Below are 21465 nucleotides of genomic sequence, written 5' to 3'. Positions count from 1 at the left end.
CTCCCCTCCCCCTCATGCTCTCCCCTCTTCCTTCTTCTGTCTGAATCGCCCCACTTAACACCTTCTAAGGGCCAGCTGGTTGAAACAGGGGACAACTAGGTGTTTTTTTTCCTTCCTGTGTAGGAAAAAACAAAACAAAACAGTTTTTCCCTATGTGAGTCTCCTTTACCGCTCACACAAACGCTTCGCTTCTGATACTTCAGTAAGAAATGTGCGAAGGCTTCTCCCCACACCAGCGAGCAAATCTCAGATACAGCAGGGCATCCGAGAAGTCAGCTGGATTTTGATGCTATCTCCCTGGAGATATCAGATTGCACAGGTTAAAGGCAAAGCTGCACAAAGCTGACCCCTCCACCATCCCACCACACACACACGCACACTTCAGATGCCGTCGCAAGCATAGGTTGTCACCTGTGCTTCTGACCAGCCGGGTACAGATCGGAGGTTCCAACGACCCTCTCTTTGGGTTCGATTAATTTGCTAGAGCAACTCACAGAACTCGGGGAAACACCTTCTTGGGTTTACCAGTTTATTAAAGGACGTGACAGAGGCACTCTGCCCCCGGGGAGTGGGGTGCATTGCCCTCCCGGGCGTGGATGACTCTGCCAGCCTGGAACCTCCCCAGACCCCTCCTTTGGGATTTAATGGAGGCTTCCTCACATAGGTCAATTATGAAGTCCCTGTCTCACTCTGCTCCCCTCCAGGGACGGGGATGCAGCTGAAAATTCCAAGCTTTTGATCATGGCTGGGTCTTTCTGGTGACCAGCCCCCGTCCAGGAGTCACCCAGGAGCCCACCTGGAGTCACCTCATTAGAAAAAAGATGCTTTTAGTGCTCTCATCACTTAGGCATTTACAAGGTTTTCAGGAGGCCTGTGTCAGGGTTGGGGTCGAACACAGATATCAGAACAAGAGATGCTCCTAGCATTTTTATCGCTTAAAAAATTACAAGGGTTTAGGAGCTCGGTGCCAGGAACGGGGGTGGAGACCGATACATATATGATCTGTTAGCTCACATACATTTCATTTTGCCTACTGTATTAGTTTCCTAAAACAAATTACTACAAACTCAGTAGTTTAAAACAACATAAATTTTTTTACCTTACAGTTCTAGAAGTCAAAAGCCCAAAATGGGTGGGCAGGGCTGTGGTCCTTCTGCAGGCTCAGGGGAGAATCTCTCTCCTCAACTGTTCCAGCCCCTGGAGGCCGCCCCGTGTCTCGGCCCATCCCCCTCAGACTCTGCTCCTGTCACCACGTCCCTTCTCTGACTCTGGGTCCACCCTCTTACATGAATTGGGTCCTCCTGGATAATCCAGGCTATTCTCTTCAATTCAAGACCCTGAACCAAGACACATCTGCAGTGTCTCCTTTGCCATGTAGGGCGATAGAGTCACACGTTTTGGGATTAGGACGTGAACATCTTCGGGGCCATTATTCAGCCTACCACGCTTACGAGTGAGAATAAAGTGGTAGAAGCTGCAGGGGTTTCTTGTTAAACTTTAACATGTATTTAAATCACCTGGGTTCTAGTTAATAAGGGAATACTGATTCAGTGGGTCTAATGTAGGGAGGAGGCAGGAGAATTAAAAATGTTAATGAACCCACAATCAGAGACAGCAATATGCTGATCAGCCCTGCGGCCAGGCCTGGAAGACACCTTCAGAACAGAGGAAGGTTTCTGCTGGGATTGCTAACAGCCCATTCCCCACACCTGTGAAGGGGAAACAGGAAGCGGAAGTCATTCCCTAAGGCTAAGACCATGGGGAACCTACGGGTTCAAGGCTGGGAACTGCCAGCAGGCCGCTCACTCAACACCTTCTTATCTTTTCAGCTACAGACTCTTCCCCTTCCTCACTGTGCGTCCATGTCAAAGGAAATGGGAACTAAAGAATGACATAGAAACTGAATTCCCTGACCACTCAGGGTCCCTCTCAGGGCCTTTCCTCTGTCTCACTGTCCCCCTCACTCTCTCTGAGAGGAGCCCACACTCTGTCTGTGGAGCGTCACCCCTTTTCTAATAAACTTTCCTTTTGACTCCAACTTTGGCGTGTGTGTTGACTTCTTTCTACACTCTCCGCCAAAGGACTTGCCCCTTCTCTCGGTGCAAGGCTTGGTCACCCCCACACCCACTAGGGGAAATGTGCCCCGTCCTGCATCAGGTCTGCAGGGGGGACCTGAGGGTCCACCTTTCTAACCAGCTCCCAGGCGATGCTGCTGTTGCTGCTGCGCCAGATACTACACTGAGTGGTAGGAGGTAGAGCATTGACTCCGAGCCTTGGCTGCACGCCGGAACCACTTGGGCAGCTGTAAAGAATACTCCTGTCTCGGCCCTGTGCGTAGAGGTTGGGTTAAACTGCTGTGCTGTACGGCCCAGGCGTTGGGGTTTTTATAAGCTCGCAGGTGATTCCAATACACAGCCAAGGTCAAGAACCTTGAGTGTTGCATGAGAATTTTCTTAGGTCTAAGTCTGGCTCTGGAGGAAAAGGTGGTTGTTCACTAGCAATGCTTGTCATTGGCTGGAAGTCAGGGCAAATGGGCAGCTGACATTTGCCTATGTGGTGAGGGCTCACTCTGGGCTAGAAGCAAAGATAAGTGACAGTCCTTCCAAATGTTCCACATACCATGCTCTGTTTAAAAAACAGTGCTGGGTGAATTAGATATCTACACGGAAAAATGAATCTTGACTTCTACTCACATCATACACAAAAATAAATTTAATATGAATTACATATATAGATATAAAAATAAAAGCATAATGCTTTTAGCAAAGAACATTGAAGAATCTGCATTACTACGAAGAAGGCAGAGATGGTACAAAAAGCACTTGAAAGACACCTTTAAAATAATTAAAAAGATAATCTACAGAGTGAAAGAAGGTATTTGCAATAGATATACGTGAGAAAAGACTAACATTCAGATATGTAAAGAACGTCTACAAAACAGCAAGATAAAAGATAACTCACAGGCACTTCACAAAAGTGCCTGTGAAAATCCAATAAGCATATATGAAAATCCAATAAGCATATAAAATATGTCCAATATTTAGTCATTGTGAAAAGAAAAATTAAAACTATATCAAAATACCAATATGCCCGAATGGCTAAAATTAAAAATACAGAAAAGAGAAAGGGCCAAGATGGTGATATAAAAGACCTCTGAATTCCACTGCCCCAAGGATTCACCAAATATACATCTACACTGAGCAATTTTGACTGAAAGATCCAGAAATTAGCTGAGTGACTCCTACACCTTGGGCAAATGAGAAAATATGCACGTCGTTAACGATTACGAAAGGATGAGACGCACTTGCCATAAACCCTACCACTGGCACAGTGCCATAGGAGAGGAACCCAGCTTCCATCAGAGGGATGGCCCCCAAAACGCCTATCTCTGAAAGCCATCGGGGCTCCAGCCATGAGACCCACAAGACTGTAGCGAACAAAGAAGCAGTTTTTAACCTGCGCAGGTGTGAGCACTTGCTCAGCCGAGCAGGAGCAGGCAAAAATGCCTGTCTCTAGTCTTTCCCTTAAAGGACTGTATCTGCATATTTTAAAAACTACTGCCTGAGAGCCAGGCTTCTAATTTAGCCCACCTCTAGGGTCTGGCTGTGATCCTCCCCAAGACCAGAGAGGAGAAGCCAGTGGACACGTCTTTGACCTTCTCCCTCTGCTCTCCTAAGATAATAAAAGCGAGTTGCCAGTATACATCCCCGGAAGGAGCTTGCACATCTGGTTTTCCAGCTTTAATGGCTGCAGCCTGAGGATGGGTAGCCAGATTGTCTGGTTCCAAAGCTTGCATTCACAAGCCCCACAGGACTCTAGTAAACAAAGAAACAATCTTTAACCAGACTGTTGACCAACCCATCACTCTTAACACTATCTTCTCTTGAAGCTAGAACAACTTTGTTTTATCTTATCGCTTTGTTCTTTTGGCATTTATTTCTTGAGGCTATCCTCCTATGCACTTTCTCGTTAAATGCTGGTGTTTTGTGGAGTTTCAACTAATCGAACGGTTTACTTCTTTAAAAACCTGTGATGGCTTTCCACGGGTGTACATGATAAAATGAGATAAGTTACTGGCATACAGGGCTCTTATACCTCATCCTTGCCGATTTCTACAGCTTCATCTCCTGCCCTTATTCTCTGAAACTTAACGTTTTAGTGACAATAAATATCTCACGTGACAACATTTTTTCATCCATATACTGCATCCCCAAATCATCTAAGTCCTTTGTGAAGCCTTTTATGATATCAGGCCATCATAATTCCCTCCTCTGGATTCCTACAAAAGTTTGACCATATGTCTCAGAGAAACTTTACCACATTATGTCGCATGTACCGAGACCTCTATCACACGGAGTTTTGTGAATCTAATCTGTAATGTAACATCTAGCCTGAGCCTTCCACACAGAACCTAACAAAACGTTTCCAGTGACTGAATGGCCTTTATAACTGTAAGATCCATGACACACAGCACATTGCTAACGTTTGGTGCTCAATATATATTTTAAAAAAATAATAGGTTAATAATTGCTATTCAGAGTTCACAGGTCTAGGATGAGATTTTGCATTATGGGAGTGTGCAAACAGTACCAATTTTCAAAAACTTTAGACCTTGCTATGCTATCACAACTCACACCAATATTTGAGAGGTAATATAAAATAAAATCAAACCTAAGTTGATCATTCATTCTTTTCATACTATTCTTTGCTTGCCTGACGTTTTTGTTTTATTCAGTCACTTCTGGTAGTTTTCTAAACAACTTTCCTTTCTTCCTAGGATGCTAGTGACAATTTTAGGCATCTAAGTTGTTGTAGTTCATAAGAATTTTTTCCTTAGAAACAGAAAGAATTATTACATGCACGAATGTTTATGGATTTTTATCTGACTATATTCTAAAACACTGCTATAGATCAATGACAAACTTTTTCTTCAATAATATGATTTGTATAAAATTTTCTTTCAATTTTAAAGTGATGCTGATTGTTCATATTGCAGACATGAGATTCCCAGACTTTAGTGAGAAGCTTAAAGTCAGTATATTTTGTGTATAGATTCTGGGATTAGTCTCAGAATAACTAGTGGTTATCATATTTATTTTCATATATCCACAAAGAGGCTTATATCTCAATTTTCTTTCCATGGTAATCTCTTTATGCTGTGAGATTTTGATATTTGTTTCTTCTGAACCACCCAGAAGATTAGATACTGAATTTTCATTTTGGTTCAAGGATAAAGATGGATCGAGGAAATCATCTGAATTGTGAAGAGTGGGAGTTTGTGACTCTACAAATACGTGTGGAAATCAGTTCTGGGTAACGTTCATCTAATGACATTGATATTTCCCAGAATTTTGCTGTGGAAGCAAATTTAATTTCAACTGAATTATTTATCTTCTAATTGACTTTCAGAAAAACGTTAAAAATATATTCTTTGAGAAAAAGAAAAATCCCTTTAATATGATTATAGTTAAAAATAAAATCTCCTGAAAATAGTTCATTTGACAGATAGAAATAAATAGTTCTATTCAGACATTAAAAATAACCCTGGGACAGATCCAAAACACCACCTAATAAAACCTGTAAGTGAAAATGTACAATATACAAATACTCTGGCAATGTTAAAAGGTACGTATTTTTTGGTTCATAATTTTCCAGTGTCGAATTTTCAATACTTAAAGGCATAATAATTTTCTTGAGTTTTCTCTAGACTCAAACTGATGTACTTGTTTCAACAAAGTAATGTTCCCCACCCCACACTCCATCAACCATCATTCAAATGTACTGGCATATTTGTACAATAAAAACAGCACGCTACCATTCATGAGAGGGAATTAACACAAATAAATATTACACATCCTGTCTTTGTTTAATCAGTGGAGTTATCCCGGTGTTTGACAAAATATTGGTCACTCTTCGAGAATGACTTTTAAATTAATAAAACATATCAGAGTTTACTATCTTTTTCCAACAACCAAGTTTTAATTTTTCTAATTTCTCATTTTAATAATATATATTTATAATCATTAGTTTAACACTTAAGTTATATAATTTTTAACATTTTCATTTACTTTTAATACATTTTAATTAAGTATAACATCTTCAGAGAAGTGAACAAATTATAAATGTACTGAATTAACCAATTATCATCTCACTGCTTCTGAAATCTCTTCATGTCTATTTGGTGTTTATGTGCCATATAGTTTTTTACAGAATGTTTTGATATTTGCTAGGGCAGGTTTTCCCTTGTTATTTTTTGTTATTACTAAAACTAATATTAAGTCTTTTCACACAGCTTTATAAACATTTTTATTTTATTTGGGATTCCTTTTAGGACTGCCAACAAAAAGTATATTTTATTGAATTGAGAGTTCTTGGGAATTTATATATTTATTGCAATATAAAGTGGGATTCTTCTTCCGATATATTTTCTAATTAGTTCGGACTAGTTAGTCCGATGGTGTATAGTGAGCAATGTTTTTTTGTACCTCATTCTATTACTAAACATGTTGGAAACTTTATTTGTTTCAGTAGTTTTTCATTTAGTTCTTCTGGAGTTCATAACATCATAATTATTTGCAAGTCATTTTTTTTCTCAAATTGTCTATTTAGTCATTTCAATCCCTTATTTAACAGATTATCTCGTTGCATTTGTTAAACTTTCAGAAAAATGCTAAATTGCTGTACTGATATCAGACATACTTTTCTTGTTTTTGGCTTCAACGAGCATGACTCAGGGTTTCAGTATTAAGCATGTTTTTTGTTGATGCTTTATGATAACTATTCTTTATCATGTTAGGGAAGTATAATGTCAATAATTTCTTTTTCCACTCCCACCATTTAAGACATCCTATGTAGAGTGGTTGAGTAGAAAAAAGATTTGATTTCAAATCAAATGCAATGGATAAAAATCCTGATTCTCATTTTCTGGCTCTGTGATCTCTGAAAATTATTTAACGTCTGATATTTATTGAGTGGTGCCTAGTATGTTGTAGCAGTGTACTAGGTACTAGAAAAAATAATAAATATAGACATGCTTCTTTTCTATTTTTTAAAGCAGAGCTAATAAAAGGACCCAAGAGAGGAAATAGGAAAGAAGCTCCCACAAGAGAACAGCAATTGGAGAGAGAGGAAGGAATGAAGGATCGGAAAAGACTCAAGAATTATTAGACTCGGTGCTCAGTTAGCAGCACAGAAAAAATCAGAGCAGATGAGCGTGGCACCTTATGCAGACGACATGCAACTCCATAAAGAACTTTCTATTTTCAAAACATGTGTTTGAAATTCTTCAAAAGAACGCTATTTGCAAAGACAAACAGAATAATCAGGCTATCGTGCTAAGAACACTTGGAACGCTAAAAGGAATGAGGAATGATTTTCCCTTTTATGTATATGAGAACAATCATAAATTTATTATAATCGGAACTGGATTCTAAAACTGTCCAACAAAGTAATAAACGGGTAGATAAACCATATAGCTCTACAACAGATCTGTTTGTAAGAGCTGATAAGATAAAAGCAGCATAATAACTAATAAGAAACAGGATTATTCAATTAGGATACACAGCAAAAGTGATACAAAGTCACATCTGAATAGTTATAATAAAAGTAATTTCTTGTTTCTTTCTCATGTCTTTTTTTTCTTTAAAAAGTCTACGCAAAATTTCAAAAATAAAATTAATGAAAAAACAGGACTATTCAATAAACGATGCTCATAAAACTGGCTATTCAGGGAGAGGAATCAGGTTAAAATTTCTCCTCATATTCTAAAATGTTGTGAATGGTAGTCCCTCAATTTGCTATTTGGAAAAGTCGGCATTATAAACAGCATGTCATATACCCATGCATTTATAATGCTTTATGCATTCGAAAGTACTTTATAAATTCTAAAGCACTACACAAAAGTTATCCTCTTCATTATCATCACCCCCATCATCATAATCATCATCATTTCCTACTACCCAGGAATGAAAACCACATTTCCAGAGTATCTAAATGTGCTTCTCAATATAGTACCAACAGCATGGTAACATCCAGACCAAATGGTTCAAGCAGAACATATTTTGGGATGAAGGTAAGGGCATCTTGTTGACCGGCATGAAGAGTCTCACTATATCACTGTATCCATCAGTCCATACTATTTTATACAACTGAGGACTGTATTAGAGAATGATGCTTCTGCTACCACTCACCTGGACATTTGGATACAAACAAACGTCAATGTTAGACAACAATGGGTACATCTTGAACGTTTTAGGAAGTGACGACTTTAAGGACACACAATTTACTCAAGTGCCTTTGCAAAGAAACTGAGAATTTGTGAGTGAGTATCACGGTTCATTAAGTATCTGATTCTGTGAACAAAATAATGGATTAACGGATTTTTTATAGTAATCTTGGACCCATCAACCTCTCTACAGATCCTGCAGTAATTTTGTGGTGGCCACCTAGCACTAAATTTGCACCATTCCTTTGGTCACTGCCAATTTCACATACGTGTGAAATTCATCTTTCATTTCTTCTCATTTTCTTAGGACCGTAAAGTATTTACTGGGTACCTACGGGTGTGCTAGGCACTGTGATATGGCTGGAGATTCAAATAATAAGAAAGCTCTACTGGCCCTTCAAGAAGTTTCTCTGACATAAAAAGATTTACTAGTAGCATAGATAGCTGCAAGTGTTCAGAAGCAGCCTGATTAAAGTGTAATGGAGTATCTGGAGAATGCTTCTGGAGGGGGTGGGGCTTGAGCTGGGCCAAGATGGAGGGTAAGACTTAAATCCACTTTTAAGGAGTTTTAGATTATTCAATGGAATGGCAATGATGAACTCTCACAGAGAGACTGCTCTGGAGAGACACGTTCAAGATTCTAATGTTCTGCGTTGCTAAGACAAGGTAGGTAAATGATATCCTTCTGTGTATCCCATTTTTTGAGTATGGTCATTTTTGAAATTCTGTTATTTCATATTTTTGTGCAGATAGGGTATCTGAAATTGGTCTGACTTCCACATTTGACAGTTGTGTATAGTTCCCATGTATGGTAATAGAGCAGTGGTGGCTCATTACATCAGCATCTACTAAATCAACCATGCAGAGACCCCTATTACCAATGGAGTGATGATTTTTGTCTGAATGTGACTTTCCACATTATTTTTACAATGAGAAATTTAACAGGATGATGGAAAGATACTTTCATTTTACACTGAAAATAAAATAAAGAACATCTTTGGCCGAAGGATTTTATAATTTTGTGCCAGGCTTAAATCAAGCATCTAATTAATATAAATAATCATAAACAGTGCTTGTTTTTTGGTGTGTGCGCACCATTGGAAAATCATAGACTGAACATAATCCTAATTAAAACCAAGATTCTTGCCCAGTGTGACTCCTAAGCTAATAATGTTCTTTCCACTATCTTATAGTATTCCCTAAAGTATGCTTTTAAAAAACAAATAGAACTTAAGGAAATGAGATCAGTTTGGTTTATAAGATATCTTAATTAGTATTTGTGAGAAAGAAACAAATTATGTTACCAAAAGACATTATCGGTTTTGTATTATTAGTGGAAAAGGCAAGCGAATGAATAAATTTACATTTAGAGCACATCTATTTTGTTACAATACGCCACACGACAAGAATGTGAATCATGTTTCTAGTTCAAGCTGATATCACCCTGCACAGCAAGATCCTGTGGCTTATGAGACTGTGTGCTTCTGCCTTCTTTATTTTCCAATTGTTAATATTTGCTTAAATCACTCATAGAAAATTATAATAAAAAAAAGAAAATTGAAAGAACATCCTTGAGATGAAAGATTTAAACTACAGTGCTATTTGTATCTCTCGACACCGGTAATAATAAGATTTGGATCGCTGGGACCGAGGAAAATGAAATTCCACTATACTCGGAATAGCTCTAGGTTTATCTTCCTTTTCTAAACTCAGACTTAATAATATCTTGTCTTCTTAGAAAATAAATGCCGTTAAGTTAGTTCATGTTCTTACCGCCTGAGACCTCTGGGTCAATCCTTCTTTATTATGAGTAACATTATAAATCAAACATTTCAATTTGGTTTTCAGACTGGAAAGCACTGATATAATTCTTTCTAGAGAAAGGTAAATAATTTGAGTAAAGGCCATGCTACTGGTTTAAAATTGCAGTGTCATATTTTTCTTCTGATCATAGTTTCCATTTGTTTGAAAAATAGGAAAGAAAGGCAGGCTGCTTAGGACATCAACATGGATCCTTGAAAATGTAAAGATGTGGGCGGGGCATCAGCAAAGGCGGGGTTGGAGGGCCCAGAAGGCGGTGGCTCGTTCCTGCACGGAGCACGAAGCACGAAGCACATATCCACCACTCCCAGCGGATCCCCGTAAGGCAGTCTGGGGACTGGTGCCTCACATCGCTAAGTGGGGGTCTCAAGCATGTTAGGTTCCGCGAAAAAATGAAAATCTCTTCCACATTTGTGGGCCAGATAAAACTTGATCGCCTTAACTCCTACACATTGTTCTCCTGTGGGTCGAGGCTGTTCCCTTGGTGGCTGGAGCGCGCTAAGCAGGCCCAGGGTGAGAGGACCCACGTGGAGGCCGTCTCTCAGCCACTCAGGAAATCTGCTGCCCAACAGAGGCGTCTTAAAGTATATTATTGTGACAGTTACATGATAGACATCTAACTACTGCAGTAAGATACTTCAAAATAAACCTCTGTTCAATCTAATAAAATTATTTGTCCAATAATGGACATTCCAGCTGGAAGTATTTTAGTAGAAGTAACTTTTGTTTTGGCTAAATTTGATCTAAGTTCAATAAATGAGCAGGAATTGACAGGGGCAGAGATATTTCAATTTCACTAGCTCGCACATCATCTTTTCTTTTTGAATTAATTTCATTTTATAAAATGCAGTGCAATTCAACATATTCGCTAGTGAGACCAGCGCTGAGACATGAGTAACGAAGCTGACTGCTCTTAGAAGTTTCAGTGTCTTGTTTTCTATTACCTTATTTAGGCATATTCCTTCTTGTATTCATTTCACCAGTTAAGGAATAGAATGCCTCTATATTACGATGCACAGGAAACAATGTGAAATCTGGAGAGGTGACCCCATAGAAGTGACCCTGTATTCTCTGAATGTACTTTCGACTTTTAATGACCCTAAGGCAGTGTGTGTCTGAACCTGGTCTACAACCCAGATATACGTGGACCACTGAAGGAACCCTGCACCCTTCCCCAGACCCAATTAACCAGCACTGGGAAGCGGCTTAGCAACGACCATTTCTAACAACCTTCCCAGGTAAACTGTCAGGTGAGCCACTTTTCTCACCTCTCTTCACCCTCATCTGTGAGCATCCTCACCCGTCTGCACTTTAGGGCCTGGCTTCTCACGCTCATCTTCGAGTATCCTCACCCGTCTGCACGTTAGGGCCTGGCTTATTCTGCTATTTCTTAATTTTCTTTGCTTTTTCTGGGTTGCCCTGCCTCCTTTCTATTCATTTGCTAAAAACATGTAACAATTTAATTGTAGGAGGTAAGAAAAATGCTTTCATTCATTCGGTTATTTATTTATTTGAGTAATGTTTATAGAAAGTTTATTTTACGTTGGCGCTGGGCCTACTGGGCTCAAATGACGCGGTGAGCAGACATTCAACAACCACAAGGAATGTAGAAACACAAATTGTGATCTATGCTGTGGTGAGGGAAATAAACTAGAATTCTAGAAAAGAGAATAAAGGAGGAGCCTGTCTTCAACCGTGGATGGGAGTGGTCTGCACTAAAGTGTCATTTTGGGCTGAAATTCTAATGGTGTGTGCATGCGTGTGTGTGTGTGTGTGTGTGTCTGGGGCGTTGTTCCAGGCAGAGTTAAGAGAGAACTGTCTACAGCATTTTAAGAGCTAATGTGGTTTTAAGCGCAACAGAAAGGGAATCCACTCGTCCATTTTCAGTAAGTCAGACTGGATGAATATGATGAAGGCACTGCCTCTTCTTACAGTCCCACAGTTGGAGGTGGCATGCTGGTACAACTAGGATTCCCAGTGGCCGGGTGGGCCCCCTCTCTTCCACCTGTCTGGCTCCCCAATATCTAACTTATATCCTGACTGGTTTCCCCTCTTTGGCAAGAAATCAGCATCAGATCACTTAAGCAGGGGACACAGGAGGGAACTTGAGATCGACACTCCCTCCTCTGCACCACAGGCAGGAGTGACTTGCATGGCTGGTGAGTTAAGAAAAGCACAGAGTGCTGGCTCAGCTCCTCCCCGACCTGGGGATCCACCAGCCTCCGGATTTCTCACCTACTGTTGGTACAGGAAGGCCCACCAGGAAGCAGGCAAGGTGGGCAGGTCCCTGCCCGCTAGCGGAGTCTGAAGTCTTCTCATGCTCCTATGACTTGCTGGGTGACTCTAATTCTTAGGTGCAAGATGACTGGCCAGATCCAAACCTATAACCTCCAATCAGCTGTAATGCAGTAATATTATCTAAGTTCAATAAATGAGCATTTGTTGGACTTAGATAATATTACTGTATTATCCTCCTTCATCAGTAATACAGATGTTATTTTGAGGTCCAGCTACCTGACGCCCTTTTCTCACTTTTAGTGGGCTCTGAATTCGGGTGGGGAAAAGTGGTGTTTATTAGGTCCCCTAAAACCCCAACAGGGCTTTTTTGGACATGATGCGAGGACACCACATCTGTGTACTACCTTCTTTCTGGGTGTGGGAGAGCTCTGAACAGCTGGCTTAGGCACTCCTGATTTTCATGGATCCTGGTATTTGTTAAATATACTTAACATTATAATCACCGAAATAAAATACATAAAGTTGTCGTCTGTAAATGAAGAGAAATTATCCACTCAAATGGCTAACACTGTAATCTGCAGACATGCTTGATGCATAGGGCAAAGGGACGGGTGACCTTGAGATCGACTGAAGACTCACCTTCCCCTTTGCTTGTTCTGTCTAGATAACAGATGTATTGCCTTTGCTTGTTAAGCCCTATAAAAGTAAGGTTACCCCTGAGCTCGGGGCCCAGATCTTCAAAGCACTAGCTCTTCTGGGACTGCCATGTAATGAATCTGAGTTCTCCAACTCTCTGAGTAGTGCCTAGTTTCTCGCTGGTCTTATTTCTGCAACATAGAACTCAAGCTCATAGGATAATGATGAGGATCAACTGAGTTCATGGGCAGGAATGGATTGTGCAAGCTATGTATATATTAAGTTATGAGTTATAAAAATAAAAAAGAGCCTTTTAATTATAAACTTTTTTCATGATAATAAATAACATACCAACACATATATTCAGTGATTGTCTCAATTATGATGAAATTATCAATCTGTCATAATAATGCATCCAAGAACATTTTAGCTATTAAGATTGAAAAAAAGGCACATGTCATAAAAATATTTTCAAAAAGAAAAAAATTTACTTGATAAATAATTTCCCAGATAGTAAGTAGTTAAAATATGTTAGTTAGGCTAACATATCCTATTGCTGTTTTCTCAGTTATTTAAAATATATCACTGTCCAGCAATATAAAGACTAAAAAAATTAAATATTTCTCTAATAATAAATGGCTAAGAATATAGATCATCAGGTAAATTCATTTAGGTATTTTTAGAATTTTTCTCTTTGTTATATTTTCTTTCTTTTTGTTTGTCAATATCCAGTAAAAGAGAAATTAAACATTTCTTTGCATAATGGAGTAACACTATTTGTCTCCTATTGCTATGTTATGATTTTTTATAAATGCAGTAGCTTAAAACAATACACATTTCTTATCTTACAGTTTCTACGGGTCAGGAATTTGGTCACTGCTCAGGGTCTCACACAGCTGCCGCTAAGGTATCAGCCAAGCTTGGGGTTCTAATCTCTTAAACCCATTCACCTGATTAAGTCAGGCCCACCCAGGATAACCTCCCTCTGATTAACTCAGAATCTACTGATCTGAAATCTTACTTACATCTGCAAAGTCCCTTCACATTTGCTATTAATGTAACCTAATCTCCATCATTGTTGCCACATTCTGTTGGCTAGAAGCAAATCACGGGTACCACCCACACGGAAGGAAAGGGGATTACACAGGAGTGACACCAGTGGTGGCTGTCATGGAAAAGCCTTCTTAGAACTCTGCCTACCACAAGCATAAAACAGGTAGTTAAAAAAAAAAAGTGAAATAAAAATATTTAGCAATATAAAGACATGTTAATGATTGTCACTATCATCAAATTAGATTTCCATAATATGGTCCAGATTATCATGGAACACTTAAAATAACAAAAGTTAAGATTATGAATCTTGATCCTCCTAGATAAGACAATAATACTCGTCTAAAATCCACAAGTAATATACGTTAGACGAAATCGATAAATTTTACATCAGGGAGGACTAGGGTATGATCAGGTAAAAATCAAGTATCTTAGAGATGAAGAAAATAAAGGTCATTGAGATAGACAGTGTACTCAAGTTTTCATATGCAGTTAGTGCAAATAAATTTTCTTCACATTTTGAGAGTTTATAAAATGCAATAATTAACATATGGAGATGTCAGAAAATATCACCTATAAAGATAATATTTTAATGACCGTACAAAGAGTGCAGCCTACAGTCATTTGTTTATATGCATCCTATCCTGAGTTTTTGAAATCCTCTTCAAATGGTTATATATTCATGGGGCTGAAATAACGTCATAAGACGACATCTAATATCACTTTTTCCACCTTCCCATGAATAATTACTGACTGCTTAGTGAGGAAATATTTAAGAAAATATTCACAGAAGCAGTCTACTAGGGCTTTACTGAACAAAAGATTCTTAATGGGAAAATCCTTATGGAAGATTTCTAATTGCTGGTTTCCATAATGAATTAATTTAAAATCCTTGTTAAGGGTAAATGCATTCGAGATTTTTGGCCGCCTGAAAGGAACAACAATGTTCCCTATTTCCATACTAAAGAAGAACAAACAAAATGCATTCACAAAATATTTTATAAGATAACTATAAGCTTAATTCTAATATTCAATATTACAATTCTGATTTATTTATATCCTATTTTTTTCCCAAATAAAAGTGCTCAAATAAATTTTAACTTCCAGGGTTAATGTAGTTAGCTTAGAATCATTAATCTTACCTTGCTAAAATTAATTCGGTAAATTCACTAAAATACTTAACATGCAAGTAAATATTAATAACTATATGGGTTTTTAAAAATCTAGGTCATTAAAAATTAAAGATGCCTTATTTTATCATACTGACTGATAACAATCGTGGATATCATCTAGCCCCATGAGCACTAAAACTAAAATTAATATTGCGTGTTAGTTTCATGGAAGGAAAGTATAACAGGGAAAATCATAATTAGCCACTTTCTGCACTGATTTCTTTTAGGGTCTACTTTCTTGACTGACTGATTTAACCATTATGATGGCTCACATGGAATATTCTAGAACTTTTATGTTTAGCATCAGTGGTTACGATATTCTAAATGTTACTTAAATCCAACAGATGTCATTTATAGAAATTAGGTAAAATTCTCTTACATAAAGTTGCAATTTCAAGAGTGGATCCGGATTTGCGAGATAATCATGATTTGTAAACCATGCCGAGAAAATAAAGGCTGTTTAAAGGCTCCGTTTCATCTGAGTTCAGATTAATTTTCTTGTCAACCTTTAACTCATGTCTCCTATTCTTTGATCTTTTCGAAGTCTCAATATTCTTTGGCATCCTTGTGTTTTTGTTTTGTGATGTTTTCCTTGCTTTCCCCTGTAATTTGATCTTGGAATTTTAAAATATATCACTAGTAAGTTAGCTTTACTGCTCTCTACAGTGAAACTTAGCATGATGAAGGGAAGAAGTTTATTAACACGATACTAGGAACAACGCAGGGTTAAGGATACCTATACCCGCTCAGTCAAAAATCCATGTATAACTTTTGATTCCCCCAAAACTTAACTACTAAAAACCTACTATCGGCCGGAAGCCTTGCCAATAACATAAACAGTCACTTCACACACATTTTGTATGTGTACTGTATACTATATTCTTACAATAAACTGAGCTAGAGAAAAGACAATGTTATTAAGAAAATCATAAAGGAGAGAAAATATATTTACGCATGTATTGAAAAAAATCTGCATGTAAGTGGACCCATGCAGTTCAAAACTGTGCTGTTTAAAGGTCAAGTGTATATATAAAATATTACATATGCCATCACTATATCGTTAAGGATATGTGCAGAGAAAGCCTTGCTAAACTTTGCTAATTTGAGAAATTATGGTTTTAACTCTACCCTGAATAATGACTGTCCGTGTGCGTGATAGATAGGTTATTACACTGAATTTAGGTAGAGAATTATATACTAGTCATTCATGTTCAAAATTTTATAGCTCTCAGCAAATGTTGATAGCCCTATTTGACTTAATGTCATTTTCATGCTAACGTGCTCGAAAGGTTCTTTTATAGTCATGTTATTTCCTTGGCACGTATGTATCCAAGAAAGGATATCGGTTTATACACGAATAAAATAAAAAAGAAAATGCAATCTGATATATAGAGATCTTTCGAACCAGGAAAAAAATTAAAACAAAAATTAATTCACAATTTACAGCCTCATGATATACGAAAGATTTACAAGAGTGAGGAATCAAGTTCACACGCATAAGAGAATTACACCGTTTATGTCATCCCTTTGAGAAAAATGACCCAAAGTTCACCTGCATCTTTTGATTAAGGCCTGGCACTTTTGGTGGGGGAACTCTTAAGATGCTCTTGCTTTTTGATCCCATAAATGTTAGTGTCTGTTCATCTTATATTGTTGAATGGCAGCACTAAAGAACCCTGAATATTCACCGCTAATTAGCAACAGGTTCCTAAGGTTAAAGAAAACACCGGGCTCAGTGACCGCATATTACTAGAAGTGCGGGCTGTGAACGGCGGCCGCGTGTTGGGAAGGGACCAACTGGCCTCTGATTCGCTATCACAGAGCAGGTGAAAAGGACTGAGCTGCCGGCACGAGTCAAGTTATAATACCTAAAAGTTGTTTTAAAAGCTACGAGATAAAACAAGAACACAAACCAGACATACTGTCATGTTACATTTACATGCAGTTTATAAAATTAATTCACATATTTTTAATATGACGTACCTCTCTAGTCATTCGAGATACATTTATTGAGTGCCAAGCATGGGCCAGGACCACAAGGTGACTGAGGGAGTCACTGGTAAAATCCGGCTGTCCCCCCAGCCCTTGCAGGGCCAGGGGATGGCTGTTTTCTCCCAGGCCCTTCCAAGAATTTTCTCCTAGTATAGGAGAGGGGCTTACTGCAGGCTGATGCCAGACCCTCTAGTCAGGGGGCTTCCCCAACAGATCCCATAGCTTACATCTGAGGAGTTCAACCTTGACTCAGTCTCCAAAAAATGTTAAACATTTTAAATATAACCACAAAATGTAGGTGATGCACAAAACATGCATATCACACGGTGTGCTACCTTCATAAAGGAAACCTGACCAGTGGAACTAAACACTATTGTGGAGCTGTAAAAATATTGTTTCTGTAAATTTTAAAGAAGAAACCGCAACCAAAGTGCATTTAGACAGAATATTTATATGTATAATAATGTATATTATATAGTTATATTAAATATTTTAATGCATTTATATTAAATATATATGAACTATATTAACACACATTTTATGTTACATTTTGATTGGACTGGTATTTTATCTCTTTGAAAATGTGAAAATATAAATATTTATTATGTCAGCAAAAGAAATAATGTGTCTACCGGCTATGGAACTATGGTAGGAAAGAAATAAATGCATTAAAGTGAAGGATGCTAACTCGTGGAGGGCATTTCGGACTGAATGTACAACTATTGTTCTTGAAAAGAGCCCATGCCCATATCACAACTTCAGGATGAATGTGAGGAGCAGATTAACCTACCTGTGATTAACCTACCTGTGATTAACCCACCTGTAGCGTTTTTCTCATTGTCTTGCAAAATTAAGACATTGTACATTAAATAAATATTTTTTTTAAAAAGTACACGAAATATTGTCAGAGCATATAAAATTACTCAGCTATCTTGGAAACATGAGGATGTGTAAAGGAAAATATGAATTCCTTAGGACTACTGAGACTTTCTTTACTAAATCTGTTGTTAAATGTTGAAGTGTGGACATGAATTTAGTGTATATCAGAATGGAACTTTTCAAAAAAGCGAGAAAGTAGCGTTTGAATGGTAAATATTTAGATGTCAATGTGGTTAGAAAAATATGATTTCTAAAATTTTACCAATTCATGGATTAAATAATCATTAAATAATCACAACTCAATCAACCATAAACTCAAGATCATTACAGTTTTCTCACTATGTCAAGATAATGACTAATGACAAGAATTACAATAAAAACAAAGAAGAACCAACAAACTACAGCTCACAGTGAAATTATTTTAAAAAGGTTTAAAAAGTAAATGTTACATGTATATTTTGCTACTGAAATTCTGATCCAGACAGGAAACAAATAATTACATTAAAGGAAGCTTCTACCAATTCAATATGGATGAAGTGACGTCACAGCAAAACAAAAACATGCCTGCCACCAAAAAAAAAAAAAAAAAAAAAAAAAAGGAAAAGAAATACTTACTGGAGAAAACCACATCACTTTAAGAATCCAAATTGTAAGACCAAAATTCACAAGGAGAATGATGAGTAAAAGAAGAACAAATAAGTAGAGGCAACGCTTTCTCCAGCCATAAATGCCAATTTTGTAGACACATTGATTCTCTGGCCTCTCTATGTGGGTGCCTTCTGTGGTTGTGGTGTACTGTTCACGCACCATCTGCCATGGGGTGGGGTTGGGGTGGAGGGTAGGGGGAAGAGGGACAGAGGGACCAAAAGAGAGAACTTGTTTGTCAATACTGATTTACTATGAGTCCAACAAAATATTTTTTATCCCAATAACAAATCTCCAAAATTAATAAGTTTAAAAAAGAGAATTAAATATTACTTTGAAATAGGTCACTATATTTCGATCACAGAGTGATATTAATTTGCCGTGCAAAATGCTTTAGATATGATAAGCCATTTGAAGTCCAATGACCATATTTTAAGATATTAATCGATAAATTCGATATATGTACAGCTTTCAAAATTCTGAAGGGTTAAATGTGTAACTGAATCATCAACCTAAAATAATCAAGTTATCAAGTTCTTAAAAGATTCAGTAAGAGGAAGTCAAGCTGGTACCTATATGTCTTCTAAAAAATAGAATCTGATTGAGTAATTTTATGTCAAACGATTAAATTCTGTCTTCAGTTACTAAATTACTCAGAATTAAAAAAGCTCTTTACAAGATACCTACCACAGCAACTTTTGCCTATGATGGAGTCCCTAAGTATTGACCTACTTCAAGAAAGGTCAAAACGTTTGTATACAAATGTTTACAAATATTGCTTTAAGTCAGTTCAAATAAAAGCTTTAGTACTAACTTCAACTCTAAGAAGAGGTTTTTAAAAATTACTCATTTTCCCCTTTACACACACAAAAAAGAGGAAGTGGTTTTAATTTATAAAATTAAGATTAGAAATTACGAAGACTTCTGATTGTAAATGTAGCAAAATGATGAATTAGAATATAAAATACTCACCTCTGAGTTGCTTCTGTGCAAAGGTTATGCATATAGTTTTAGGAATGGTTTGGAAGTATCCTTTTTAAAATGAGTCATGGTCTAAAATAATTCTTTATATCTCTTTCCAATTTAACAATAAGCGTTTTCCCATGTTCTAACCGATTATGTAAAACTTTGCTATTCTTCACACAGTTATTTTCAAATACTCAGCACTGACCATCTATGCTATGCAAAACCTAAGTGTTTAATGACTTCATAAGGGCATTATTTATTCACTTATCTCTTTGAACTCTTTCGTTCTTCTTTATAAGAAACTGCACCACCACGAACACAGTTGTGGCGAAGTCTCAGAAGTCATCCTGGCTTCTTTTCCCTTCAAGCTCCACATAAGCAGGTTTCAATGTATGTCCCAAATCTATCTACCTCTCTCCATCTCCGTCGCTACCATGTGAGTTTGAGCAAACCGGAAGTCTCCACCTGCACTGCTGCAAAATCTGCTTCCCTTCTCTGCCCTCTAGAAAATTCTCCACTCAGTAGCAGATGTGCAAAACATAAGTAAACCCCTGTCGCTCCACTGCTTCAAAACTTCTGTTGGCTTTCCCCCACACCGAGAATCCAAACTCCTCCACTGCCCACCAGCCCCTACACGACGGGCCTTTGCTTACCTTTCGGCTTCATTTACTACCATCCGTCTTTCGCTCACAGTGCTCCATCTACTCTTTAATGGATCAGGTACCTCTCACCTTAGGGCTGTCATCCTGGGTTTCCCTCCACCTGAAACACTCTGCTGGCCCCTTAGCTTTCAGGAGCAGCTCACGTGTCATCTCCTTGAAGAAAGCCTTCTCTAGACACTCAGTCACTTTCCATCACATGGCTCTATTATATTTATTTCAAAGCGCTTGCCATCTGAAATATGGTGAGGGATCCGGAATCGTTTGCTGTAAAGGGCAGCCTATGAGATTGCAATCGGACTGGAAAGGGTGCCGGAGAATCTGAATTTAGAGCAAGTGCACTGCTTTACAGTATTTCTGCAGATCGATAAAAATAGTGTTTTTCTAAGAACGTGTGTGTGTACACACACACACACACACACACACACACACAAACGGCTTCCAACTGCTACATATTTCTATTCCTATATGTAGTTTCTTATGGCTGGTGTAACTTTATGCAAACTTGGTGGCTTATACGTAACACAATTTTCTTACAGTTTTGGAGGTCAGAAGTCTGAAAATGGGTTTTCCGGGGCCAAAAAAATCAAAGTGTGAGTGGGCTGCATTCCTTTAGGAGGGTCTAGGGGAGAATCTGCTCTTTCCCTTTTCCAGCTTCTAGAGGTTTCCCACACTGCTTGCCTCCAACCTCTATTTCTGTGGTTGCATCTCCTTTTCTGACTCAGACCCTCCTGCCTCTCTCCCCCAGTAAGGACCCTGGTGATTACATCAGGCTCACCTGGGCAACCAGGATAATCTCCTCATCTCAAGAGCCTTAATGTAATCACATCTACAAAGTCCCTTTTACCACGTAAGGTTCTGTGAATTAGGGCACGGTCATTATTTTGCCTACCACAGAAAGCTTTTGTTCATACGTGAAATTGAGAAAACTTAAATATCCATTTAAGACCACTCTGTTGTAGTTTACAGGATGCCTGGTAGCAATTCTGTTCTGAGGGTAGCCTTCATGTCTACCTAATTCATCCCTGTCACCCTGTTTTATTTGATCGTTCACTTGCTTCCTGACTCCCCCTCTTTAGAATGTAAATATCACGTGACTTGCTCATTGCCGTGTAGCTAAAATAGTACAACTGACAATAGGCGCACAATAAAATTGAGCTAATTGCCAGATGTGACGCTAGAA

At 38.1% G+C, this 21465-nt stretch overlaps 1 protein-coding gene across 2 annotated transcripts in view; it reads right to left on the bottom strand.

Annotated features, from left to right (window-relative positions):
* SGCG (sarcoglycan gamma) overlaps nucleotides 1–21465 on the bottom strand; it is a 105553-nt gene that overhangs the window by 47014 nt on the left and 37074 nt on the right. For both annotated transcript variants that reach the window (XM_039873042.1, XM_039873043.1), the window contains exon 2: nucleotides 18628–18822. In XM_039873042.1, coding sequence (XP_039728976.1) covers nucleotides 18628–18822 — 195 coding nt within the window. The remainder of the gene's footprint in view (nucleotides 1–18627; nucleotides 18823–21465) is intronic.

Source organism: Pteropus medius, unplaced genomic scaffold (assembly GCF_902729225.1).
Source record: "Pteropus medius unplaced genomic scaffold, Ma_sr-lr_union100, whole genome shotgun sequence".
Classification (NCBI taxonomy): domain Eukaryota; kingdom Metazoa; phylum Chordata; class Mammalia; order Chiroptera; family Pteropodidae; genus Pteropus; species Pteropus medius.
Note: the sequence above shows the minus strand (reverse complement) of the source record. Positions and strands in the feature narration are given on the sequence as shown.